Below are 27,874 nucleotides of genomic sequence, written 5' to 3'. Positions count from 1 at the left end.
AGCGCCTGAAAGCTCAGCTCACTGCAAATCACTCCCCGGCTACTCACAGCCTGTGGACCCAAGTCGTCAAGTCTCGGTCTGGCATTCACGGTCCCCAGGCTGTCCAGCGTGCCCCCTCTGCTCCAGACCGCCCCGTCTTTCACCATCTCCCTCCACACCCTCCTTCTTACCTCCCTGCCTTGCCCAGACTGTTTGCTCTTCTTTGGAACGTCCTGTCTCATCTGCTCCACCAGCTGGAATCCAGCCCTTCCTTAAAGGCCTGGCGCACAGTCTACCCCCTGCTACCTTCTCTGACCACTCCAGCCCTCCCCCCAGCTCCTGGCTGCAGTGTCCACCCTGGACTGTTCTCTCATTTTTGGCCGCCTGTAGGGATCATCACTCTGACTCAAGGGCTCCACTCAAATCCCTGAAGAAGGAAAGAGCCAGGGGTTAGAGGAGAAATGGAGTCTCCCTTCTCGACAACCTCCTACACTGCGCCTAGCTCCAGTCAGTGCTTTTAAAATGCTCCCGGGATGACTGGGGGAGCTGTTTGCAAGTCTTCCTCAGCCTCTGGAGAGGTGGCTTTGGAGATATTAGGATGGCTGAGGAAGGTGACAGTGGCGGTTAGGACAGCAGAAGAGGGATGGGTAAGGTGCCACCGTCTGACCCAGCCTAGAAGGGCTCTGTGTCTGACAATGTGGCAGTACTAGGGACGAAGTACCAATCTGAGTGGGGAGGGAGCCATGTGTAAGCAAGGTCTTGTGTCGTCTCCAGGCAGCAATCCTCTAGGGGTGAAGAAGTTGGGGTGAAGGATGAAGGGAAGGCAGTGGCGTCGGCAGGAGAAAAGTTGTCCGAGGCAGCGGAGGATGTTTCAACGGGGGTCTCCCCAAGTCACAGCCCCGTCACCAGAGCGGGTAGTGAAGGGTGGCAGTGGGACGTGGCCCGTAGCCCAAGTTCTAGGGCCCTCGCCCTTTCCATTACTGCTCTGGGACTGGCCCTGTTGTCACAGCTTTCTTCGCTGTGACCAAGTGACCATCAGGGGCTCTCTGAGGGGGCCGGGGGGCTGGCAGACCCCCTCCCCCTAGTGACTTGCTAGATGACTTCCTGCTTGGTGATGGTCGGCTGTGGGATTGCAGAGGGGGGCTTGACGATTGTGGCGATGGCTCCCGGCAGGAGCTTGTAGGGCTCAGACCCCGAGCCACCTGGCGGCGAGGGCTGTGGAGTCTCAGGGGTGGCTGGAGGGATAGAGAGACAGACAGGGGCTGCTCAGAATGCCAGCCCTTTGGGGAGTAAACGAAGAGTCCTGGGAAAGTTTGTCCCCCTCTCTGAGACTTAGTTTCCTCTACTACAAAATGAGAGAATTAGACTAGATTCTCTCTAAGGTCTCCTACGGCCCAAACCTTCTGAGTCCCAGATCACCAAGTCTAAGTTCCATGAGGTCTGGAAGCCTGTGGCTGACTCAGGTTCTGTGGTCAGAACCTTTTGCCCAAGTCCCCATAGCCCCCATCTCTTCCACCATTTGACATGGAGACTTCAGCTGCTGCTCTCAAACCAGAGCCCAAGTTGACTCTCCCTATGGACAATGGGACATGTGACAGGAATATCCTTTCTTGGAGAAAAGGAACAGCAGTAGATGCGACCCAAGGGTCTGGTTAACTGGTTCAAAAAATACCATTTCTTTGATGTTGAGGCAGCTGAGTAACAGAAACGAACGGCCCCAGCGCCATTACCAGTTCAGAAAATAATTTTGACTATGACCCACTTGGCCAACTTTATTCAATGGCCGGCTTCCCCAAAGAACAATCTCAGTGAAATGCAACCTCATCTTAGTGGGCCACCTCATCCCAACGATAATCTTACTCTTTGAAGAACTCTGCCCGATGACAAACTCACTCTTGGGAGATATCACCTCAGAGGACAATCTAGCCCAGTGGAGGTTCTCATCCAATGAATGGTCTCACCCAACTGTCTAATGGACAGCCTTACCCAATTGGGCAGTCTTACTTCAATGAACAATTTTACCTAGTGGACAACATCACCTAATGGAATTCTCACCCAATGGGCAGCCTCACCCAGTGGATTGCCTTATCCCAAGGGCCGCTTCATTCAGTGGAGACCGTCCATCACCTCAGTGAATAAACAGCCTTCACAATGGATGTCTCACCCCTCATTCCCTACCCTGGAGCACAGAGAACTGTTTTATCCCATTTCCCATCTTCTAGACCCGACCTTCTCCAGATTCCCTCTTAGGCCCCAACCTCACCCCTTCCTGGGTAAAGCCCAATTGCCCACCTGCCTGCCCCCTGGGTCGGGGCCACTCACACATCTGTCCGTTGCTGAGGTGAGCAGGCATCGTGTTGGCAACAATGACGTTGGTGCCCATGTGTTCCTGCATCAGGTGAGGGTGCAGGGGGTGATGGGCATGAGGTGCATCACTGGAGGACCCTGCAGGTGGAAGGGGTACTCAGTGAGGATGAAAGAGTCTGGGATAAAGTCCATGGGCCTTGAGGCACCATCTTCCTCAAGTGTGGCCGATCAACCTGCCCATCCAATACTGACAGTGCCTACTGGGTTCCTATTTCCAGGTTAGTAAACTGGGGCTTCCATTCCTATCCACAGGCTTCATGAAGGTAAGGAGAGGACACAAAAACCAAGAGAATAAAGTGATTTGAAAGAAACAAGGAGCATCTAAAGAAGCTGTGAGATCATTTAAATATTGCAGCAAGCACTGTATTGATTACATGTTAATATAATGGATTCAATCAATGGCTCTCAAAGCTCCTTGGTGTGCAAGTCCTTCAACCATTTGGTCCCAACTCACCATTAAGCCTCATCCCCTATATCTGAAGCCCAAATGACCTACTTATAGCATCGATGTGTCCCCTGTACTGTCCTAGCTCTGTGCTTTTGCTCCTGTGTCACTTCCACTAAAGATGCCTTCTACCTCCCCTTCCCCCCGCTCCCCCAATATCCCTAAGTCCAAATTCCAGCTCACAATTTTCCTCCTTTGGGAAGCCTCTCCTGATTCTCCCCAGTCCAGTAGGAAGTAAACCTCTCCTTCCTTGGAATTCCCATCGTCATTTATCTGTAACCCATCTTTTGGGACCAATCACTTCTGTCTGTGAGCATTACAATTACAGGTGTATTTTTCTTCTCTCTTTGAGGTCCTAGCAAAGTGTCTGGAACACAGTAACTGCTTCAAAAAATGTGTCAGAGAATGACAGTACCATATATATAAGGTCTGGTAATAGGCTATGTTCACTAATATGACAATGATGGAATTTTAGGGCTTGCAAGGGGACTCTAAAGTGTACCTGTTGCAGTGATAGCTATCAATTATTGAGCACCTGTTATGTGCCAGGTACTGCTTTATAGCACTTTTCATGTTTGACATAATTTAATCCCCACAGCAATCCTGTACAGTGGGTATCATTATTAACCCATTCTACAGATGAGATTATAGGCCCCGAAGAGATTAATTATCTTACTCATGTTTATCTGGCAACAGAACACAAGCTCCTTCCTGACCCTGATCTCAGTGACACCTGATTCATTATGACCCCATATTCACAGGGTCAAAGTGAGAATGAAATGAGTTACCATATGACAGTGGTTCTCAGCTGGGGGTGATTTTGGTCCCGCAAGGGACCTTTGAAAATATGTGAATATTTGTCACCACTGAAGGAGTGATACTGGCATATCTTGGGTAGAGGACAAGCATGTGGTTAAACAAGGTACAGAAGAGCCCCCTCAGCAAAGAACTGTCCAGTCCCAAGTATCCGCTGAGGTTGAGAAACCTTGTCCTTGGCCATCACCAGTAACTGTGTCGCCTCCAAAATCTTCAGTTCAATCATCTTCACTTAGACCCTGCCTCTTACCTTTCCAGCTCACTTCCTCTAGTACCACCACTGCAAAACTTCTTCAGCCCTATTGACGCTGTCATTTCACTGACCCCCACTTTTCACTCTTGTCACCCATCCACATTCCTCTTAGTTCAGCCAAGATTCCGTGGTACATTGTTATGATCACCGCCTTGCAATCATCCTCAGCTCTCTCCCAGGTCCCCTTCTTAGCAAAACATTGTCAAAGGGCGGTATACTCTTGCTATCTCCACTTCTCCACGTTCCAACTCACTCACTCTGTAATACCCGCTCCCCTGCCTCAAATCTGGTTTCCTTTCCCACGGTCTTCTGACACTGCTCTCAACACAATCGCCAAGAGCCTCCTTCTCCCTCCTGTGGAATTTAACACAATTAAATGTCTGTCCCCACTCAAACACACTCTCCTCTTGGATTCTGGGACTCTCCCTGGATTTTCTCCTATCCCCCTGGCTAGTCTTCCTCTGTCTCCTTCTTTGGCACCTAGTTTCTGGGACACCACGAAGCTGCCCCTCATCCTCACCTTTGGGCTTGTTTGAGCAACAGAGTCAAACATGCATCTGCCTCCTGGATAACTCAACCCGGATATCTAACAGTCATCTCAAGCTTAACTAAAGTCTAACATGGATTCCTCACCACCACCATCATCCCCAGCCTCCAACTGTTTTTTCTCAGTCTTCCCCATCTCAGTAAATTACTCCACCACCATTCCCGTTCCTCAAAGCAAACATGTAGGTTTCATCCCTGACGCTTCGCCTTCCCCTCACCGCCCCATCTGATCAATCAGCAGATCCCGTGGGTTCTTCCTCCAAATAGATGTTCAAGTTCATCTATGCTGATCAATTTCCAGTCATGCCTTAGTCCTAGCCTCCTTGTCCTTCCCCTGATTGGAGACAGTGACATGTCTCAGGGGTCTCCTGTCTCCACTTTGCTCCCCTGAAATTCACTTTCTACCCAACAATCAGGGTAGTTTGTTTAAAACATTAGTCTGATTTTTCAGTCTTTTTATAAGAGTAGTGATGAGAATACCATGCAAATTTCTGACCATAGCCTTTAAGACAATGTTTATGAGTTGGTTTCCGCTCAATCTCTACCTTTATCTCATGTAACTCCTCCCGTCTCACAACCTTATCTTTCTTGAAGACACAAGCCTCCCCTGCTTCAGGACCTTTTGCACTACATCTCTTGGAATGTTTCTCTCTTGGCTTTTAAATGTTCTCTTTCCTTCCATCAGGTCCGTGGCATAAAAGTCACCACTTCAGTGAAGTCTCCCTTGGCCAACCTATCTAAAGAGGCTCCTTTTCAGTTATACTCTATCACATTACCTGGTTATTTCAAAATCTGTAGTTGCCCTCTTTATTATATACTTGATAATCATCTGTTTCCACGAGCCTTTATACACAGTGGCAGGCGCACGCACACTCATACACACACACTCATACACAACCTCCAGGAGGACAGAATCTTGTTCTCTGTTGAAACTCCAGCACTTAGAACAGTGACTGGAACATGCTAGCTTCTCAGCACCCGAATTAACAGACCATTATCCCCATTTTCCTGATGAGGAAACTGAGGCTCAGGTAGGTAAAAGGATTTGCCGAAAGCTACAGAGTGAGGAAGTGATGGAGCTGAGAGGTGAACTCAGGTCTGCCTGAGGCTTGTGTCTTGAGGAGAGGCCGCCCACCCCAGCCCCGCCCACCTCTCATCCCTTCCTGGGCCGGACACGGACCTCCCAGCAGCATCTCCTGCAGCAGGTTGTCGATCTTGGCCATGCCAAAGAGCTTGATGAACTGGATCTGCTCGATCATCTGCCAGGTGATGCTCTGTAGGGTGGGCAGCAGCAGCAGCAGCTCGCCGAAGCGGCCGCGTGAGTCGTACTGGCGGTCGTTGATGTAGTCCTCCAGGCTCACCTGCACCTGGGAACGCAGCCTCTTGATCTTGCCCGGGTCGCTCAGCCCCTTGGCATCTGCAACGGGAGAGCTTGTGCAAGGGAGGCAGTGGGGGCCACCTGGAGCATCTGGGGAGGTGGGACCCAGATGTCCCCTTACTCCTGAGGCCCTGATAGGGGGACCTCGTGGCCCAGGTTCACATAGGGAGTCCCCAGCAGCGCTGGGGCAAGGATTCACGGTCCTCAAGAATCAGAGTGCGCTAATGCAAGCTGTAGCTTCCCGGACTCAGGCAGAAAAAGGTTTCTGTCACATTTCCTAAGATGCAGAACTGGGAGAAAGAAGTGGAAGATGGGGGGCAGGACTTCAGGAACACACCCAAGAGGGTACCTTGCAACCGTCTCATCTTAAAGATGGGGAAATCGAGGCACGGAACAAGGAAAGGACTTGGCCCAAGCCACACAGCCATTTGTTGGCAGACCCTTGATGTGAATTAGGGCTCCTGACTCCCAGGTAACGTCCCGCCATCCAGACCTCAGCACACACTGCTTCTGCTGCCTTACAGTAGCCTCCCCTCTTCTCTGCTCCCTTGCCTGTGTCATCTTGGGGTCTCAGCTTAATTTACACTTCCTTCAGGAAGCTGTCTCCATTCCACCCTCCAAAGTCTGCACTCTCAGTGTCCATGGTGTCCCCAAATTTCTGTGGCTCTTCCATCACTACTGAGCACACAGGATGTAATTGTCTCTTCCACTAGCACAGGCTCCAGACACGCAGGCTCAGCGGCCATGGCTCACGGGCCCAGCCGCTCCGCGGCATGTGGGATCCTCCCGGACCGGGGCACGAACCCGCGTCCCCTGCATCGGCAGGCGGACTCTCAACCACTGCGCCACCAGGGAAGCCCTCTTTTGTCTTTTTAAACCCACTACTTAGCACCATGTGTTGTCAATATTTGTTGAATAGATAATTAGATGAGAGGATGGGTACATGGATGGAAGGATGAATGAATGAATGAAAAAAAAATCAATGGATACATTCTAGATCCTTAACTAAGAAGGTGATTCAAGTGGTCATCCAATAGTTAATCTCAGCCGTCATGGAGGTAATACATTTATTTCCTCTTTTATTTCCTCTTTTATGGATAAAGTAAGCAGCAGAAAGAGAACTTCACCCACATTTCCAGTCCAGGGCTTTCTCTTCTGGGCCACGTTTGTGCATTCTTTCATTCAGTCAATAAATATTTATTGAGCACCACCCACGTGCCCGGCCCTGTCCTAGTTCACCTGCCCGTCCAAGCCAGGTTGCTGACCCTGACTCAGCATCAGTAATCCTGCACATTTTACTGAGCAGTTACTATCCATCTAGCTCCGTGCCAAGCACCACAGGGGATGCAGCCTGGGCCAGGTTCTCGAAGAAACTAGAACTAGAAATCTTACCCCCTCAAGAAACGGGGACTAGTGTGTGGTAGGTAGGAACATGGGCTTAAGAGCTGGATAGTCTGAAGTTCAAATCCAAGCTCTGCCATTTCCTGGTTGCGTGACCTTGGGCAAGTTAATCGATCTCCCTGTGCCTCAATTTTCTTATCTGCAAAATAGTGATCATGACAATTCCTACCTCACAAGTAAGAAAGCGCTTAGAATGGAGCCTCAGTGAGCACTCCATAAACAGTGCTCATTTCCTCTGTGTCACTATTTTTACTAGAGGCGATCTCCATGCAACGAGGGCCTGGCGCTAAGAACAGCGTCTGGCACACAGTAGGTCCTCTCTCACATGGAAGGAGGGAAGGAAGCCAGCAGGCTTTTGCAGCCCAGGCAACCATCGTGACATTGTGAAATGAAATCACACTTTGCACAAAGACACAACTACAACAACGTTGTGTAAAAGTGCAGGTGGGGGCTTCCCTGGTGGCGCAGTGGTTGAGAGTCCGCCTGCCGATTCAGGGGACACAGGTTCGTGCCCCAGTCCGGGAAGGTCCCACATGCCGCGGAGCGGCTAGGCCCGTGAGCCATGGCCGCTGAGCCTGCGCATCCGGAGCCTGTGCTCCGCAGCGGGAGAGGCCACAACAGTGAGAGGCCCACGTACGGCAAAAAAAAAAAAAAAAAGTACAGGTGGAAAGTCAGTAGATGGAATGGGGAGAGTGGGGTGCATAATCTTTATCCTGCTAATGAAAGGTTAGGAGATACTGCCTACAGGTAATGGGACAAGAAATAATAGCATAAGCGCAGGACATTATAAAGGCGAACAGTAGAGACGCTGAAATAGCAAGAAAAATAGATTAGGAGGAGGGGGGAGAAAAGATGGGAGTGGTGATAGAGAAAAGTGCAATCCTCAGCTATCACAAGAGGGAAAATATGTTCTAAAATGGATAAACCAAGGAATAGAAGGGTTAGCATTTTATTTAGAGCTGGAGAGGTAACTGCCAGAAGAAACAGTACAAAGAATTGGAAACGGTTCCCCCATGGGGAGTAGGCTTTGGACAGGAAAAGTGTGGTGGGGAAGACTACTTCCATTTTAAGTGTGTGTAAATATTATTTCGATAAAAAATTTTTTGAGGTAAAGAAAAAAGGATGGTAGGAGGTAAGGAGCAGAAAGCAGGGAGGAAGGGAAAGAAGGGTAAAGTGGTAAAGAAAAAACCCAAGCCTCTGGAGTCAGTGCACCCTATCAAGTCATTTCAGCCCTTTGAGCCTTGATTTTCCTCATCTGTTAAATGGAGCTAATAGAAATGGCCTCTCCCGGTTGATGTACTAAAGAGAGGAGGTGGTAAACTCAGGGTACATAACCCAGTAGGAGAAGTTCGGCAGAGGGCCTGGAGCATCAGGGGAGGGTGGGAGGTCTGGGCTGTACCTGGGTCAAAGAAGATGATGGCTTTGAGGCAGGCATACTCATTGTCATCGATCTGCAGCTCCTGAAAGGGCAGCACCAGCTCATCCAGGATGCGGATGGACACACGGCTCATCTCTGCCAGCTCTGGGCAGTGCCGAGGGACGATGTAGTCATTGCCTGGATGGGTTGGGAAGGAGAGGGGATGGGGAAGCCACCTGGGTGTACCCCTCTCCCCTAGCTTTGGACAAGCCCTGCCACTGGAAGTTATAATGCAGCTGGTGCCCATGGGAGGAGGGGCCTGTGGGAATTGTCACGCCCATTTTACAGATGAGGAAGCTGAGGCCCAGATTAAAGGAATGAGTTGCTTGCAGTCACTGGACTGGGCTTGGAGCCTGACTTCCTAGGACCCCTTTCACATCACCCAAGCTCCATTCTTCAACATGACAACAGACCCACAACACTGATGACACTAAAGGGCCACTTGGGAGGCATAAAAGCACCAAGGATAAGGGCTCAGTTTCTGGAACTAGACTGCCTGGGTTGAGTCCTGCTTCTACCACTGACTAGCCAGATATATTTGGGTAAGTCATTTTCTGTGCCTCAGTTTTTCCATCTATAGAATGGGAATAAATTACAGAGCTTACCTCATATGGTCGTCATATTAAAGGAGTTAGTGTTTGTAAAGTACTCAGACTAGGGCTCACGGTGCGCCCTATATAAGTATTTAAAATAATAAACAAACATGCTATGAAGGCATAGGTGACATAGGCTGGGGGTTTGTGCCATTCCTGGATGTCTTTTGCTCCTACTCCAGAAAGTACACCAGAATGCACAGGTTACTCCAGGGCTAACCCTGACCGTGCTCTAACCTGCATGCTGGGGAATTGAGTTCTTCGAGTCCACATTTCTTTGCATCTGAGTGGGGTATCCAGGTGAGAATACTGAGGACAGGACCATTCCTGATCTTTCTCCCTCACTCCTGCACACTACCATGGAAATCTCCCGTGCCCGGGTGTGCTCCATGCTGGGCACACCCTCTGCAGAGCCCTGGCTGGGCAGGCAGTATCCTCACCTAGAAGCAGAACGTCCTTGAACACCATGGAGCGCTTGGTGGCTCCGAGCAGCAGGTGCTCGCCAGCATGGGCTCTGAGCAGGGCCACCTGGAAGAGAGAAGGGATGGCGTCCGGTGTCCACACCCCTGGGAAGGTGTCCACACCCCCGGGAAGGCTGCTCCCGGCCAAGTCAATGACCCTGGGCAAGTCAGCTTAATGCTCTCCTTGCCTTTACCTGCCTGAATTATAAAATGGGTATCAGAAAACTGCTGCCTTGGAACTTCCCTGGTGGTCCAGTGGTTAAGACTCTGCATTTCCACTGCAGGGGGTATGGGTTCAATCCCTGGTCAGGGAACTAAGATCCCACATGCTGTGCAGTGCGGCCAAAAAAAAAAACAAAAAAAGAAAAAAAGAAAAGAAAGAAAAAGAAAAGAAAACTGCTGCCTTCCTCCCATAACGGATAAAACTGCCTGGAAGGGTAAAGAACATGTGCTCAGAGCCGGGAGACCAAATGCTGAGCCTGTCCTTGAATTGCTGTGTCCAGGGTAGCTGCTGCTCCCCTCTGGGCCTCATCTGCATGGCTGGTAAAACTAACAACTGGGTATGTGGGGTTTTTTTTAGCAGAAACTTAAAGGCTTTCATCAGACTCTCAAGAGGGTCTACAAACCCAAAAAGTTCTAAAACTTTTAGAGCTTTTTCCTGAATTCCTACCCATGGATAAGCTATGAAAGATTATGAAGACTGTTTTGTAAAAACGCAGATTCTCAGGCCCTACTACCAGAAAGGCTGATTCTGTATGTCTGGGGTGGGCCCAAGAACCTGAAATTAACAAGCTCCTTGGTTGATTCTGATGCACGGTTGTGTCTGGGAAATCATTACTCCGGGAGATCTCCAGGGCATCCACCCACTTGACGCCGGAAGATTCTAGATTCTGAGAAAGCGTTATAAGAATCTGGACATGGATGTTGCTTCCCGAGGCAAAGGTGTGAGCACTGGTCCTTGGCAGGAGATCTGCTTGACCGACCCCTTCCCTACAGAGAGGACAGGGAGGCCTTGGAAGAAGCCTGAAGTCTGAGGTGGGAGCCCTGCCAGCGCACAGGAGGACATCTCTTGCCCTTTCAGAACCACCTGCTTCAGTGCTTGCATGAGGACCAAAGGATGGGGCTGGTCAAACAGTAGCAGGCTGGTAGCCTCAAGGATCTTATCTGCAAGGTTGGGTTGGGGAGTTTGGAAGTGTTTTAGCAGGCTAAGCTAGGAGGCAAAGATGCTTTTATTCATTAATTCATTGGATTGCTCATTCTTGTAGTCGTCAAATGTTGAGTATCTACTAAATGCCAGACACTTGTTTGGGGACACAATGGTGAAAGGAAAGCAAAGGAGGGAGGGAGGAGGAGAAAGGAAGAAGGAAGGAAGGAAGGGAGGGAGGGAGGGAAGAAGGAAGGAAGGAAGGAAGGAAGGAAGGAAGGAAGGAAGGAAGGAAGGAAGGAAGGAAGGAAGGGAGGGAGAGAGAGAAGGAAAAAATAGATTGATGGAGGGAGGGAGGGAAGGAGAAAGGAACGTGAGGGTCATGTGATAAAGAGCAATGAGGCAAGAGCAACTACATTCGATGAGGAGATCATAAAAGGCCTCTCCAAGGAGGTGAAGTTGTTCTAAGGCACGGAGGACACCTGGCACATAGTAAGCATTCGATAAACATTTGTTTGAATGAAGCAGGAAGGAATAGGTGAATGGATGAGCCAACTACTTAACATCCTCTCCAGATCGAGCCTCTCCTACCGCCATGCCCTTACCTCATCTGTTCCCCCATGGTTAAGCCTGGTGAGGGTGACAGGAAAAGAGGAGAAACGGCAAACAGCCTCGGAGGCGAGAGCTCCCTCTCCATGACCAGGGCAAAAGGAAGCCACAAGATGCTGATTACTGAGCACTTCCTATACGCCAGGTGCCATGCAGGACTTCCGTCACTTACCCCAGTGCCTCTGCCATCAAGAGGCAGAAGACCTGGATTCACACCCTGTGGCTGCCTTGTTCTGTGACCTTGGGAATATGGCTCTTTCTCTCCAAGCCTTAGTCCCCTTATCCAATGCTACCCAGCCTTCTAGGTTCAATGAGTTGATGTCCAAGACAAACCAAGAAGCAAACAAACTTGGAAGGTGGTTCCTGGGGCAACGTCGACAGACAGTGCCCCCAATTCTCCCAGGTGTGCCTCACTCATCTTGGGCAAGATGAGCTCCTTATACGCCATGAATGGGGAGCTGGGAACCCTCCTGGCCCTGGGTCTAGCCCCCTAACATGGTGGCTGTTCTGGGGGCGGGCAGGCAGGGGGGTGGTGATGTTAATGATTATTCTGTGTTACTGGCCACCCATCACTGCTCTCTGAGAATGCTCTGAGCCCCAGCCAGGAAGGTTTGGGTGGGAAATCGAGGTTAACAATTGCTTAGCTTGGGGGGGATCTTGTTGCCCTGTTGAGCCCCTGGGAAGGAACAGGAGGGATTAAACATTAATGCAGACTCTCCAGCAGAGGGGACCAGGGCCAGAACATGAGGAGCAGGGGAAAAGGCAGGGGCCGCTCGGCCGAGATCCCTGCCTTGTCATCCCTTCCAAAGCAGAGAGGAATCCAGGCGAGAGGGCGTCTGATCTAGCCCCCCCATGAGGGTGAGGGCCAGCCAAGCCAGGGTTTTCACAGCGTGTCCCACCAGGTGATACTAACGTACTCCAGGAGAGCCTGGGCATCAGAAGCCTTCGAGAAGCCCTAGGCTTCCCAAAGTTCCATAGCTGCCTTGCCTGAGGACTTCTCAGAAACTTTAATAGACCGACACGTGCTGCCAATCTTTTGTGCAAATGTGCAAAACAGAGAAGCAAATGCACCAGGAGCCGGTACCTGGAACACTACCCATTGGTGTCCCTCAGCTTCCCTTGGAGCTGAGAAGGTGACCCAGCCCAACTCCTCTTTCCCCAACAGGGAAAGTGTCTGCAGAGGCCTCGGGGGTGCCCTGGGCGGGCACTACCATTTACAGTATCTCAGAAACTCAACTGTCCTCAGCCCCTGCCCCTTCAGCCCCCTTTTTCCCCTGGGACATTTTTTGGTATTCCAAAGGAGGTGCTTTGGGAAATAAAATGCTGAGTTAAGCCATCTTGGTGGGATATAAGGAAGAAACTGACAGTTAGGGAGGTCCGCTGTGGCCTGGGACTGTGTAGGTGCCCCGTTACATGATTCACGCTTCTGAAATGGTAAGTGGGAGATTGGGACGGACGTGTACACACTACTATATACAAAATAGATAACTAATAAGGACCTACTGTATAGCACAGGGAACTCTACTCAGTACTCTGTAATGGTCTATACGGGAAAAGAATCTAAAAAAAAAAAAGTGCATATATGTGTATGTATAACTGATTCACTTTGCTGTACACCGAACTAAATCAACCATGCTCCAATAAAAACTTTTTAAAAATGGCAATGTCCCTCAATCCTCCCAACAGCTTTCTGAAGTGGATATTACAATTCCTACTTTACAGATGAGAAAATGGAGGCTCAGAGAGAGAAAGTAATTTGTCCGGGATCACACAGAGAACCTATCTTAGAGCAAGGGCTCAAGCCCAAACCTCCTGATCCCTGCCCCTGACCCCCTACCAACATCCTCCCCAGGAGAGCTGCCTGGGGCAGTGGTGCAGTGGCTACTAGCCTGGACTTTGAAGCTTGTCTGCCTGTTCTATTACCAGCTGTGTTGGATACTAGCTGTGTGATCTTGAGTAAGTTACTTAACCTCTCTGTGCCCCAGTTTCCTCACCTATAAGATGGTCATAATAGCACTGATCCCCTAGGGTTGTTGGAAGGATTAAATGAGCTAATATTTATAAAGTGATTTAAACAGCTCCAGGCACACATGAGCACTGTGTATGTTTGTTAAATAAAATCAAACCAGTCCAAGGCTATATCCCAGGTGGGCCAGCAGGACCCACCTGCCCAGGGCCCGCACTGCCCGCAGACCATGTTCACCCTCACCTGGTCGTCCAGGGGGAGCTCGCAGAAAGCTGGGATGTACTTGGCCCACTCGACGAGCACCAGCAGCTGCTCTTTCATGGACTCACACACATCCGCGATGCTGGCGATCTTCTTTGCCCGAATGTCACCATTGATTCCAGAGACAGGGGAGGTGATCTGGGGGAGATGAAGGAAAATGCTGGGGATGGCCGGGCCCTCCTTACATCCTCTGTCCCCTGCACAGAGCCCCCGCCCCGGAGAGTTCTTCTGTCTGGAAAAGGGCAGCTGGACTGTGGGTGCCTTCTCCGCTCTGAAGGAAGCTCAGGGAAAACCGGAAAGGGAGGATGCTGAGGAGGCAGTTATGGGGGAAGAAGCTCTCTCTGGGTCTTTATCTGCTGCCTGCCCCGTGTGCCCTCCTCCACCAGCTCCTTTGAACCCCAAGGAACCCCTCAGCCCTAGAGGAGAAGCAGAGCAAAAATCCTCATCCTCATCGGATAAGTGGAGAAACCACTGCCCAGAGAAGTGCTGTGACTTGCCCAAGGTCACACAGCAAGGGGTTGGCTGAGTCCCATGTGCTACTCTGTCCACTTGTCCACTCCTCTTTTCTCTCGGGGCTAAGCTGATCTCAGGCCCTCAGCGAGAGAGAAAACTGCTTGGCTTGCAGAATGCAGGCCCCACAGGGCCCCTGAGCGCCGGCTGTGGGTCTTTGCTACTAAACCGGCTGAGCGACCCTGGTCTCAGTTTCCCTTCTGTGATAGCTGAGGGCCCTCCCATCTGCTGCTCCAGGGCCTGGCTGGGGAGGTCAGGGGTGGAGCTGAGATTCCTCTTTGGGGTGAGGGATCCCCAGGTGGGTGGATCCTGGTGGATCCCCAGTACCTGCTGGGACAGGACCTCGGCCTGCAGGAGCGCGTTGATGGAGGGCAGGCTGCTGTCCTCGTAGCTCGACCTGCGAGTGCTGATCCGGTCCCGTTCATTCTGGACGGCTGTGAGGAGGCAGAGAGAGGTGGGGGTGGGGGGCTCCCGTGACATGAGGGGTGGCTGAGGAGCAAGGGGAGGTGGCTGAACCCAGAGGGAAGGACTGCAAGGCTGGCCTGGAACAAAGGAAACAGGGTTGGAGGTGGGAGTTGGGGGGCGCTGGGGAGCGTCCAGAGGGCAGAGCCCAGATCAGCGTGTGGGAATGGGGGGAGATGGGTCCTGGCCCAGCTGTGGGAGAACTTGCCAAGCGCCACAACTGCCCCGCACACAGCTGGGTGGCTGTAGGAGTGACCCAGCCATCACTGGAGGCATGTAAGGTCGTGATGACTTGGCAGAGGGCTGAAGGTGGGTCTTGAACTTTGAAGAGGGGATCTGTCTAGATGACAGGCTTTCAAGCTCTGTTTTGAAAAAGGGTCCCTTTCTTTCCAGATGAAAGTGTATAAAACAAGCAAAATGAATTGCTCTGGGTGACGGAGATGGTCAGGGATTCCTGAATGTGGAGGCAAAAGGCCCCACCTGCCCTCAGCCATCAGCAGGAAGTGCATGTGCTCTAGACAAACCTCTCAGGAGCAGCTCAGGAAAGCTTTGGCTCCCTCCTGACCGACTGCGGGGCCCCCTGCCAGGAACTCAGAGACCCAGGGCCTCCATCCACCAGGGCCTCACCCGCCCCCCGGCCATCCCCATCCTGGCCTAAGATGTAAGGTGGTCCTTCTGCTGCCCTGGCCTGGCCCTCGGAGTCCAGGAGGCCTCACGGTGGAATGTTTTTGAAGCTGGAAGGAGGGAGGACGAGGCGGCAGGAGACCTGGGTTCCTGTCGGGATTCATCCCTCACTCTCCATGTGCTGGTGGGGGTCACATCCTCTCTCTGGGCCTCGGTCTCCCCATCTATAAGCTTTTCCCTCCAAACCTGCTCCTCGGGGTCTTTCCCACCCCAGGAACAGGCAGGTTCTTGCTTCCTCACAGCCTGGGAGTCTCACTATGTGCCTTTTTTCTCACACTCCAAATTCCATCAGAAAGCTTTGCAAGCTCCATCTGCGGCTCCTGCTCCGGGCTGCGCCCTGGGGCAGTTCAGACCCTCCTCACCGGTCACTGTGCTTCTGGCCTCGCCCCTGCCGTCTGTGCACCTCTCGAAAGACAAAGGGATCCCCTAAAACCCAACTCAGGTCATACCCCTCCACTGCTCAAAACCAGGACCTCCCCATCATACCCGGAGTAAAGAGACAATTCCTTGCGATGGTCCTGTCTCTCCCATCTCGCTTTTATTCTCTCTGCCTGTCAAACCTGCCCCCCGCTGTTCTGGGACTCACTCGGCCACTCTCCCTCAAAGCCTTCCCGCGGCTGTTCCCACTGCCTGGAATTCTCTTCCCCCTGCAGCTAAGCTGCTTCTTCTTCATTTACTCACGTCTTTGTGCAAATATCACCGTCTCAGAGACACCCGCTCTGACCATCCTGTCTGATGTGGTATCCCTCCCACAGGCTCTGCCCTTTCTCCAGCCTTAATTTTATTTTTTTGCTGTACGCGGGCCTCTCACTGTCGTGGCCTCTCCCGTTGCGGAGCACAGGCTCCGGACGCGCAGGCTCAGCGGCCATGGCTCACGGGCCCAGCCGCTCCACGGCATGTGGGATCTTCCCGGACCGGGGCACGAACCCGTGTCCCCTGCATCGGCAGGCGGACTCTCAACCACTGTGCCACCAGGGAAGCCCCTTCTCCAGCCTTATTTTTCTTCTTGGTACTTACTCTCTGTTTCCTTCTTCACTCTCTGTCTCTCTAAGAGAAGAAAAGCTCCAGAAAGCCAGAACATCATCCCTATTGTCCGCTGCTGTAGCCCCAACAAGTAGAACAGAGCCTGGCGCACAGTAGGTGCTCAATAAATATCTGTTGAGTGGCTGAAAAAAGGCGCAGGATGAGACAAGCTCTGATTCTTGGGCACATCCTATGCCCCGTTTCTCAATGGAACGTTGACATTCCCGCTATTCAACTCTCTCCTGATTTCACACATTGTTGAAATCAGAGAATGAAAGTCAGATAGTGTACAGGGAGCCCGGGAATTTAGTGGGATATGATAGAGGTCCCAAGGTAAGAAATCTCCTCTCCCCAGACCCACCATCCTGGACGGATGCCAGCTCCCAGCACCGCTCCCCTGCCCGAGTCCTGCCCCGCCCGCAACACCCCTCCCATGGCTACCAGCCCGCACCCACCAGGGCGCCAAGTGGCGGCCTAAGAAAAGGGCTGCTGTCAGCAGCTGGGGATTGGGCTCCTCAAGGTTAAGCCGGTGTTATCAGTGCCCGGCGCGAGCTCAGTCACGGAATGATGTTTTCCACATGTTTGCTCAGTATTAGCAGGGTCGGGGACCTAAGGTAACTTCTATTGAATATTAACCGGCCCGGGCAGAGGCGGAGAGGAGGACCAGCCTGTCTTCCGAGAGAACCCCTGAGTCGGGGCGTAGGGGAGTGCTGGGCCGGGGTTCCCAGGAAGGGCCTCTCAGACGGCCCCTGGCCTACCGCCAGCTTGCACCTCCTGCACCCCTGGCTCTGCGTCCTGGGCTGGTTTCCGACGCCAGGAGTCAGACATTTGTCCTGGGTCTACCAGCAGGGGCCCAGGAAGGTGTAGGTTTAGAGGAAGAAATTTGAGACCGGCTGTTGAGCCCATTGATTCCCCAGATTTCTTCCCAGAGTCTTTGTTCTTTCAGGGAACCCACTTCTGACCACCGTGGAATAGCCTCTGGCCAAACTTATAAGACTTTGAGGTCGAGAGGAAGTTTCAGGAATCTCGACCGAGAAGGTGCCTCCCAAGGCCGTCACTACTAGATTTCATCCAGGGACCTTGGTGTCTGCTCAGCTCTGGGGAGGCTGAGCTCTAGTCCTGCCTTCCCCCACCCCGACCCAATCACATCACCTCTCTGGCCTCAACTTCTGCATCTGTAAAATGGGGAGGGGGTAGATCTGATGACCTCGTATACAACTGACTGGTCTATAAATGCTATGTTTGCGGCCCATACCTTCCTGTCCTGGCAACTTTTGAGTTTTAATCCCTGGATCTTCCTAAGGCCATCGAGGAAGGGAAATAAAAACTGGTCCCAACTCTCCTGATCACTGGGGCTTCCACCGAGAATCTCTCTTGACCTCCCACCAGGCCGAGGAGGGGTGTTGGGACTGTAAGACTTAGGTAGAGCTAGTAATGTCCTGACTCCCCAGAACTTGACCACAGTGGCAATGGAACACGTTGTTACCCTGGCCTGTTCTCAAAGCAACCAAGCAACTGCATGTGTCATGATCTCCTGGTTAACCCAAGCATGTAAATAAGCACCAACCTTTACTAGCCCACACTCACTTGCCATCGGTCAATTCTCCTATCCTCCTGGAGTAACGCCACCTTCTCCAAGACGAGAAGCCATTGGCTATTCTCAAGCCTAAGCTAAGGCAGAATGGCCGGGGGCTCTCCCTCCCCTTCCAGGAGCCAGGATCTGGGCCCGCTGCCTCTGTGGCAGCCCAGTGGGAGGATCAGGGAACAACTACACATGTCCTGGTGGGCAGTATGTACTTGTACGGGTAGATCAGTGGGCGTAAAGGTAGACTCAGAGCTGGAAGGGTTCGTTATCCACCCCTGTCCTTTTATAGATGTGGACACTGGAGCCCAGATGGGGCAGAAACTTCCTCGAAATGACACGTGAAAGTGACTCTGAATATTTAACAAGAGACATCTATAAAGACCATCCAGATGCAGGACCAGGCTACCTACAGCCTAGGAAGGTAGCCGTCTGCTCAGGTGAGCTGCCAACCTTTCTCCCACCTGCCTGTCACAAGGCCTGGAATTTTAACATGAGACATTCATTCTCTCAAACCTAAAATCTTAGGCTGTCGGGGTGATTGATAGAATCACTGGCTCTTAGACTATAGCTCTCAATCTTTTTCTTGCCTCCAGCCGTTCATGCATGCCTCATATTCCCATTCATAACATTTCTTTCTTTTTTTTTTTTTTTGGCCACGCTGCGCAGCATGTGGGATCTTAGTTCCCCGACCAGGGATCGAACCTGCGCCCCTGCACTGGAAGCATGGAGTCTTAACCACTAGACCACCAGGGCAGTCCCCCATTCATAACATTTCTCATTCCACAAAGTCGTTCTCAAGTTCAAGGTGAGACTGGCTCAATCCCATTGATAACTGGGTAGGGGAGAGCAGTGGGGCATCTGCCTTTTGAAAAAGGCCCTCCCCGACTTTGAGGATAACTGAGGTCTGGATGAGAGAATTGTGTTGCTGCGAGCCAGAAGGGGCCTTGGAGACCACGCACTCCTTCGTGAGGATCACAGGCCCAGGTTTCCCAGCAGGGCTAGTGAACTCTAAGGGCTCTGTAGGGATGAGACCCAGAAGCTGTTTCCCAGGGAGGGAGAAGAGAAAACAGGGGCTCAGAGGTAGAGTCGGGGAGGGGAGACAAGCAAAGCCAAGTTCCCGTCCTTCTCAGTCTGCCCGGGGAAGGCTGGGTCCCAGGATCCTGCTGCCGCATAGGGTGGGGTGGGGTGTGTGTGTTTGTACAGAACTAGACCAAGGGTTTTGGCTGCTGTGCCACAGCTGCGGGCTGGAAGTGAAGGTCTGGGAGCCAGTCCCAGGGCTGGGAAAAGTGAGTTGAGCAGAGAAGGAGACAGAGATTTGAAAATGAGCTCAAGTTACCCAGAGAAGCGGTTAAAAGATGTTTGCCTCCTGAGCTTAGGCTGAAAAACTTTTAAACATTCCTGGGGTCCGGAGGGCACAGTAGGCAGCACTGAGGTATCGTCTAAACAGCAATGAACTCGGGTCCAAAGCTCTGGGTTCAAACCTCAGAGCTTGTCTGACCAGCTGTGGGGCCTTGGGCAAGTTGCTGAACCATCCTGGGTTCCCTCGTCCATGAAAAGCAGGAAGGATAACAGTGCCACACAGGGCTGTCATGAGAATGAAAGGAACTATCAACTGTGGAAATGCCCAGCCAGGGGATTGGTATCTGCTGGTGGCAGGAGGCCAGGGAGACCCGAATAAACATTGTGTCCCAGCGTTCCCATCCTCCTCCACCCAGGATGAGTCTGGGGCCTTGTTCCCTCTTCCTAGAACGGGAGAACGCTGGGTCACCCGATGCCCAAGAAGGAAGATTAAGAAACTGCTTGCGGGGGCTTCCCTGGTGGCGCAGTGGTTGAGAGTCCGCCTGCCGATGCAGGGGACACGGGTTCGTGTCCTGGTCCGGGAAGATCCCACATGCTGCGGAGCGGCTGGGCCCGTGAGCCATGGCGGCTGAGCCGGCGCGTCCGGAGCCTGTGCTCCGCAACGGGAGAGGCCACAGCAGTGAGAGGCCCGCGTACCGCGGGGGGGGAAAAAAATAAAAAAAACTGCTTGGGGAGGAAGCTCAGCTACAGAACTCTCGCACCCCCGCCCCCACTCCCATTTGCTGAGTCTGGGTGGTGGGTCCTGGATGTTTGTAGTGCCGTTCTCTACACGCTTCCTAATGTTTGAAATAGTATATTAAGAAAAAGCACCCAACTCGGCTGCCTCGTGTTGGTAAAGGCAGGCAGGGGTGGTGGCGCTGGGAACCTGAGTAGCTGAAAGTGGGAGCTTATCTCTTGGAATCTTTCTCAAGACCAAGCCCAGCCCCTCCCTATGGTCAGATTTTCAGGCCCTCCCTCCTCTCAGCCGTTAGCCAGTCACCCTGGGGCCTGTCACCAAGTCATAAAGTTGTGGCCGCAGTTGTAAATGGCTGCCGGGAGCTTGCGGGTGCAGGTGGGACAGTGGGGTGGCAGGGGGAGGGTCGAGGCTCACCTTCCTTCTTCATGCCAGCCCGGAAGCACTTCTTGAGCCTGCAGTAGCGGCACTGGTTCCTCTTGTCCTTGTCCACCACGCACTGCCGGCTAAATCTGGGGAGGGCTTTGGATGGTTGGGTAGAGAAGAGACAGCCTTCCCCCTCTCAGGTCTGAACCAGGATCCTGGCCATCTGGTTGACCTCCAGCCTCTTTGTTCAAACCTTTCATCCCAGGAGTTCTTCTGCTAACCAACCAGGAGCTGGAAAGGCCCTATGGACTCTCTGAGAGCCCAACCCTGTCCCGCTAAACATGGGGAAACTGAGGCTCAGAGAGGCGACACGTGGCCTCAGACCACTCAGCTGCAAGTACAAGGCACTGCTATTTCCAGCATATCCTATAAAATCCCAGAGCCCAGAGTGGGCTCTTGATTGTGGATCAGTGTCAATACTTGGTCCACATAAGCCACATTCTTGGCGGGGGGGATGTGGAATAGAGGCAGTACCCACAGTGGTTATGGGTGGGACCCTGAGTGTCAATCTGGGCTCTGACATTGATTCAAGCTGGGTGACCTTGGGCAAATTCCTAGTCCTCTCCAAGCCACAGCTTCCTCATCTATAAAATGAGAATAATAATAGTAACGACCACAGCGGGGTGTTGACAGGTGACAATGAGATAATTACCTTAATGGGGCTCAGCACACAATCTGTTCATAGTAAGGGCTCGTAACTGACAGCTACCATTATTTTATTATTGCTGTTACCCAGAACGTGAGATGCTTTGAAGGAGGGATCTCCAAGGCCTTGAGAGAGGTGGAAAGGCCGGGGCCAATCCCCTATTTGCCCCAGAAAAAGCACCAGGTTGGGGGATGGTCCTCATCCTCTGAGGCTTCAGAGATGGCTTGATCCTAAACCACATGGGTCCCCATTTGCTAAATGGGAAAAATAACAATGAGCTTCTGGGAACGGTTAATACAGGCAAAGACTTAGTATGGTGCCTGGCACATGGTAAGTACTCAATAAATGTCAGTCTATGGCTTTATGATCAATAAATGAAGTTTCTAGAATAGATGTTCCCATCTGGATCTGCAAGGACTAAGAAATCAGAGGAGGCTTGAAGGGCTTGAAGGGCAGATGCCTCTGGGACCTATTCAGAGAGAGGACAGACCCGGGGGGACATTAGCCCAAGTGCACCCATTTCCCAGCTGGAGAAATCAACGTTTCTCACCTGCAGGAGTACATGTGGTTCTTCCTCACACTCCTCCGGAAGAAGCCCTTGCAGCCGTCACAGCTTGAGGCACCATAGTGTTTGCCTGTGGCCCGGTCCCCACAGATGGCACACAGGGCGCTGACACCCAGGCTGTTGGGTGCGTTGAGGTTGGTACCTTCTGATGGGGACGTGTCTGCACCACAAAAGAAAAGTGAGGACACAGCGGGGGCAGAAAGTCACCTCCCGGAGGCCCTGCTCTCCTGGTGGTTTAGATTCAGAAACTGAGATGAGCATTGTGGGGACCTCCCCAGGGCTTCAGCCTCAGCTAAGCCCAGGTGCTGTCATACTCCCTCCAAGAACTTGGGCAAGTTCCTCGCCATTTTGGAACCCCCATTTTGCATCTGTAACTTAGGGACGGTTGTGGCACTGACTTCACAGAGTTGTTTGCAAAGGTCTGTTCCTTCCCATCGTGGAGACCGCTAGCCCCAGCTTTTCTCTGGGAAGGAACGAAAACCTGGCTGTCTCCTAGGATGCATCGGACCCTTGTAGACCCTGATTGGCTGGGTGGAGGGGACTGTGGGAGGGGCAAATATTCCCCCAGCATCTGCCCAGAACCAGGTCCTGTTCCTCACTCCTCACTGAGTGAACAGGTCTGGGTGGCTCTCAGCTTGGTACCCAGGGGCCCTGAAACTCTCCCAGGGAACAGGAAGACATACATCAAGGACAGTGGCTCGTTTGCCCTCCTGGGAGGATCATGGCAAGGATCTGAGCACCTCATAGCAAAAGCTACTGCATCTATGTAAATGTGAAGAGGGGAATAAGAGGCAGGCGGCTGGGGTCCTGGGTACTAGTACTGCTACCAACTTGCTTGTGGCCTTGGGACAAGCTCCTTTTCCTTGCTTCAATTTCCCCTGGGCCTCAGTTTCCCTAACTGTAGAGAGGGGCAGTTTGACTGGTCCAGTTGTTTTCCATTTTTTTTAAGTTTCAGCAGCTGAACCCTCTTTTTTGTAAGCAAATCTTCCACCAAGGATAGACCTCTTAGAGAAGTTGACAAGCACTATCGACCATCTCCCCAGAAAAATGCTTACATACGCACATCTCACAAAGTCACACACACACGTGTTTTCATAGAAACCCTGAATCCAATCTTGAATTCCTAGGGAACATCTAGCTAAGAACTGGAGAGGGATATAGTGCTGTAGTTAAGAGCACAACCTCTATAGCCCTTCTGCCAAGTTTAAATCGTAGCTTGCCCACCTCTTAGCTGTGTGACCTTGGTTGCATTAATTTACTTCTCTGTGCCTTCATTTCCTCACGTGTAAAATGGGGAACATGATAATCCCCAGGTCTGTTATGAAGATTCAGTGAATCAATATATGTGAAGTGCTTGGCACATAACAAGCACTATATCAGTGTTTGTGAAATGAAAACTTTTCTGCAGAAGAAAACTCTGGGAGCAGATGACTTCCAGCCTCCAAGCACGAGTGGACATCTCATTGCTGCTGTGGCCTAGCTGAACATCACCTAGACTCCCGAGGGTGCCCAGGAGTGCGGCCCCCTCCACTTGGTGAATTATTCCTGGAGATGGGGATAATTGTTAAACTGCGTTGGTGCCCTTTCTCCCTCAGCCTTGCCTCCTCCAACCCCCAGGAGAGCTGACCCCACAACTCAGGCGGAGGCTGGGGGAAGGGGCTCCCATATCCTGGGCAGGATAGGATGGGCGATGCCAAGTGTATCACCCCACTCCCGGGGTCAGCTGATGCTGGGTCAGCTCCCATTCTCCAGGTGAGAACATCAAGGCTCGGAGAGGACAGGACTTGCCCAGAGTCATCACATTGCTGTTAAGTAGAGGAACCAGATTTATGGTCTAGGTGTGAGGGCCAGTGCTGGCCTCTGGCCAGTGCTGTCCTTATTGGGGTGTCTGCTGGGGCCTCTGATAAACAAGGACTTCTGCCACTTCTGAATCAAGAGTGGCAGGCAGGTAGGGAGCTATCTTTGGAGCCTTCAAGCCTCCAGCCCAGGATGTATGCAAAAGATAACCCCAACTCTCAACCCATTTCAAACTCCAAGGGAGAACGTAGACTCTTCTTAGAGATGCTCAGAGTTCCTGAGACGACTCATGCGGGGCCAGGACCGGTTACCAGCGCTAAGCACTCAGGTGCCTTATCGTTTTTTTTTTTTTTTTTGCGTTACGCGGGCCTCTCCCATTGCGGAGCACAGGCTCCGGACGCACAGGCTCAGCGGCCATGGCTCACGGGCCCAGCCGCTCTGCGGCATGTGGGATCTTCCTGGACCGGGGCACGAACCCACGTCCCCTGTATCGGCAGGCGGACTCTCAACCACTGCGCCACCACGGAAGCCCCAAGTGCCTTATCTTATTGGATCTTCTGGTTAGCCCTGGGAGGCAGGCGCTATGATTTACTCCCACTTTACAGATGAGAAAACTGAGGCTCAGAGAGGAAAATGGCTTGGCAAGTTCACACAGGTAGGAAGGATTTATGCCAGAATTTGAGCCCCGATCTTTCTGGCTCCAGAGCTGGAGGCTGTCCTGTCTTCAGAACAGCCGGTAAGGAGCCTGGCCTCTGTCTCAGGAACACACAGTTCTCGGGAGCTGGAGATATGCGCTTTGAAGGGGTGATGGGGGCAGCCCAGGGCTGGGCGGTGACCAGGTGTGGCAGCACACACTATCCCTCTGGGGTCACACAGACCCTGCCTAGTGCAGCAGCTTCTTGTTTACCATTTCCTGTGTGTTTTCCCCTCAGTTCCCTCACGTGATACCCGGACACTCCTAAAAGCCGGCCGGCCAGCAGGCCTCAGGTGACTAAGCCCATTTTGTAGAATATACAGAGGCCAGGAGAGGGGAGGTGACATGCCCAAGGTCACAGTGAGTGAATGGCAGGGGGAGGCGAGCAGCTGGTAAGACTGACCACGGGCAGTGCCCACTGACCACGGGCAGGGCAGATACCTCTCTCTGGCTGAGCTGAGCTGACCCAAGTTCTACAGACCTCAGCTGAAGCCGCGGAGCCATGGAAGGAAGGCAGGTGGAAGGCCAGCCTCGGCCAGCTGCCCTCTCTCCTGGGAGGCTGGCCTTCGACCAGTCAGGTCCCGGCATCCTGGCTTCCAGGCCTCCTCCCTTCCCCCATCTCTTTGTACAGGAGACCCCCCCCCACCTTCAAATGTGCTCTAGGTGATATGGGAGCGTATGTATAAACCTGGGGAGAGACACACAGGCAACACGATCTGCTCTAAGACAAACGGACCTGTTGCTGATGTGAATCGCATTTGTTGAATGGCAACCCTACACATCACGTGTACGCAATCACATCACGTGTACACAATCACATGTGCTCTGGACCCCCGAGGGCAGGGATACGCACACACACACAAGCAGGTATAAACAGGATGCCCAAACGGGACATACACCCAGGAAGCTCGGGGCACACAAACCAATCCACATCCACAGACCACGTGTGCAAACATCCACAGACACACGTACACACACTCATCACCGCTCACAGACATAAGCAAGGCAAACGCAGGCATTCCCTAGAGACACCAACAAACACAGACCCACTCAGTGAACAAATGCAACTAGAAATAAGACACAGAACACGCACACACAGACGGGCGAACACAAACATGCAAGTGGATTCCCGGAAACACACGTTTGCAACACACTGCCACCTGCCCACACGCGTACACGGAAACTCATGCATGCACGCCAAGAGGAGGTCACGATCGCACACCAGCGCGCACGCACGTGGCACACGCACTACTGATCCGCGTCTCATTTAGCAAAAGCTCCCTGAGAACTCCATTTTCTCTGAGTGGGGCGTTCACCCCAGGAAAGTCCCAAAGATGCCCTGAAACACAGCTGTACCTCCATCCACCGTCCCCAGGGACAGGACGTACCTTTCCATCTCTCTGGACCTAGAAGGGACCACGTGGACCAGTTACTGGAGCTGGACACCAAGAGGAAGCTCCCATGAAGTCCCCGCTCCCAGTGACACGCTGAGCGGGGACAGCTTTGGTAATGGGGACCACAGGGACCTGGCAGGAATACCTGGGACCTACTTTTGCTGAAGATTTGCCCTTGCAGCACGCCCCCAACCCAGAATACCTCTGGTCACTGTACCTGGGCACATCTGCTTCACCTGGCAACACCTGTGCTCTCACCTATGGGACCAACGTGCTAATCTATCATTCTCCCAGTCCCAAATTGAGTGCTGAAGACTCGCTCCTGTACCTGGGCACACCTGCCCCCAACTGGCACACCTGGGCACACCTGCCCCCACCTACCATTGCCCATCGTCAACACCTGCACATTCTCAAACTCCAGGGTGGTGTAGGCTGGGTCCAGCGCAGCACTGTAGTCGGCCATGTCCATGTCGACAAGGGTTTTGGAGAGGCGCATCCTCCCCTCTTCACACCTCGGCCACCTGCCCTGCCCAGGATGCCCACCCCGAAGGCTCTGGGCCGAGCCCCAGCCCCCGCCCTCCGCCCTCCCACCGCCTCCTCCCAGGTGCCCTCTCTGCCTTCCTGCGTTTCAAACCGTCCTCTGGGAGGATCTGCCGGGAGTCTTGGCCTAGCCCCTGCGAAGGGGTGGAGGCTCTGCCAGGGAGGGCTGGGGGTTAATGGTTAATCGGCTCCCCCACTGGTGGACCGGCTGGGCGGGGCCACAGGGATTTGGCTGTTTGCTGGTTTCTGGCTGACCCCCCGGGGTGCTGTTACAACGGATGGGGCCCCAGCTCCCCAGTATTGTGTTAGCAATTCTGTAAGATGGGCACACTAATTCACCAGCCTCCATCTGACCCTGACTCAGCCACCCTCCAAGTCACTGTCACCCCGAGTCAGGCTGAGACGCTCACATATACCCTGGGACACTGACAGCCTACCTCCAAGATGCCCTAATGCAGTAACTTCCCCAATCATTGACTTCGACCCTCAATGCTCTCGCAGAGATAAAGCCGCCTCAATGGCTCACGAATCAGAAACACAAATCCCAGGCCCCAGATACCAATCTTCTAGATCCTCGTTCTGGGAGCACCCTTCCAGGTTCCTGCCTCTCCTGGGAGCGGGAAGGACTGAGAGGCCCACGCTGCTGTCTGGGTCCCCCGCCCTGCTCCCCAGGACCCCTCATAGGGGGCTGCTCAGTCTGTCACAGCTGCTCAGGCCCAGACAGACTCCATCTCCCAGGTCCCCGTCACCTGCTCCTGTCGCCCTCCCTCGTGCCTCCCCCTCCCCTTGGGGAACAGGCGGAGACAAGGCTTATAGCCCCGCAGACCTGGATTAACATTCAGGCGCCTACCACCTACTAATCGTGACTTTGGGTAAATGATTCTCCTCTCTGAGCCTCAGTTTCCTCTTCTAGAAAATACACGATCAACTTCAAAGGGTGGTCTGCGTATTAAATGAGATGGCATTAGGAAAACACCAAGTGGTGCCCAGCAAGCGTCCATCCCCTCTCCTCCTGCCCCCCTTGGCCTCCCTTTCGTATCTCCTTTGTTTCTCTCCACCCACCTCCTCCCTCTAGAGTGGGCTTCACGGGTGAGCCACCTGAGCCGTGCACAGAGCTCCACTCTCGGGCTCCCGTGTTTGGTTTAATGCTCGGCTGTTCTGAACGAGGGGCCCCCCATTTTCGTTTGGGACCGAGCCTGCCTGCCTTCAATTCATGGCTTACTCTTTTCTTCTGCACCCTCCAGCCCTCATTGCCCACCGTGCAGACACTTTCATGAGCTCCCAGACTACCTGGGGTGGTGGAGCTGGAAAGTGCAGGCCGACGTAGAAAGATCTGGGACTCTGGAGGCATGGGAACCTGTCCTCCTTTGCTGGCGGGAAGGGCCGGGCACAGGGATTTGGTAACAAGAGCGAGAGTGGGTGAACTAGTGAGAGAGTGCATGAATGAGTGAGTGGGTGGGTGAATTAATGAATGAGTGAATTAGACAGTGGGTGAATTAGAGACAGGGTGAATTAATATGTGAGTGGGTGAATTACTGAAAGAGTGAATGAATAAGTGAGTGAATGGGTGAATGAATGAGTGGGTGAATCAGTGGGAGAAGCAGCAGGTGCTTGAGGGGTGTGTGGAGGCACCCTGCTCATATTCTTCCAACTATTAGAAGCCCTTTCTCTGCCCCGTGTAGCTGTGTTCTCCTCCCTCCATCTTCCCCCTGGAGCTGAGATAACTGGGGTGGGAGTTGAAGGGGCGGGCAACTGTTCTGGAGGAGAAGAGAAGCTGGATTTGGTGTCAGGAGACCTGGGTTTAGGAACTAGCTCTGTCACTATTTGGATAACTTTCCTTAAATCACATCTCTCTAAGGACCTCAACTTTCCCATCTGTA

The 27,874-nt window shown here is 52.6% G+C and overlaps 1 protein-coding gene across 2 annotated transcripts; it reads right to left on the bottom strand.

The window, feature by feature from the left end:
- Positions 1-1,071: 1,071 nt before the first annotated feature.
- On the bottom strand, positions 1,072-25,950 carry HNF4A (hepatocyte nuclear factor 4 alpha). 2 transcript variants are annotated; one of them, XM_030843497.2, is made up of 10 exons: positions 25,836-25,950; positions 21,555-21,729; positions 20,350-20,444; positions 14,474-14,580; positions 13,619-13,774; positions 9,636-9,723; positions 8,585-8,740; positions 5,587-5,823; positions 2,272-2,424; positions 1,072-1,214 (listed from the first exon to the last, which is right to left on the bottom strand). In XM_030843497.2, the coding sequence occupies exons 1-10, from the start codon at positions 25,948-25,950 to the stop codon at positions 1,072-1,074; spliced, it is 1,425 nt and encodes a 474-aa protein (XP_030699357.1). The 2 variants fall into 2 exon arrangements, with proteins under 2 accessions (XP_030699357.1, XP_030699358.1); XM_030843498.1 differs by having other exon boundaries at positions 2,302-2,424.
- Positions 25,951-27,874: the final 1,924 nt, after the last annotated feature.

Source organism: Globicephala melas, chromosome 15 (assembly GCF_963455315.2).
Source record: "Globicephala melas chromosome 15, mGloMel1.2, whole genome shotgun sequence".
In the NCBI taxonomy this organism is placed as follows: domain Eukaryota; kingdom Metazoa; phylum Chordata; class Mammalia; order Artiodactyla; family Delphinidae; genus Globicephala; species Globicephala melas.
Note: the sequence above shows the minus strand (reverse complement) of the source record. Positions and strands in the feature narration are given on the sequence as shown.

What these genes read in the sequence shown, in the direction of transcription:
- HNF4A (XM_030843497.2), bottom strand. Translation starts at nt 25,950, where the DNA reads ATGCGCCTCTCCAAAACCCTTGTCGACATGGACATGGCCGACTACAGT. An exon ending in GGCTGGCATGAAGAAGGAAG is followed by an intron (nt 14,581 to 20,349) that starts GTGAGCCTCGAC and finishes GCCTCCTCACAG; the next exon opens with CCGTCCAGAATGAACGGGAC. An exon ending in GCAGGAGATGCTGCTGGGAG is followed by an intron (nt 2,425 to 5,586) that starts GTCCGTGTCCGG and finishes TTCCACCTGCAG; the next exon opens with GGTCCTCCAGTGATGCACCT.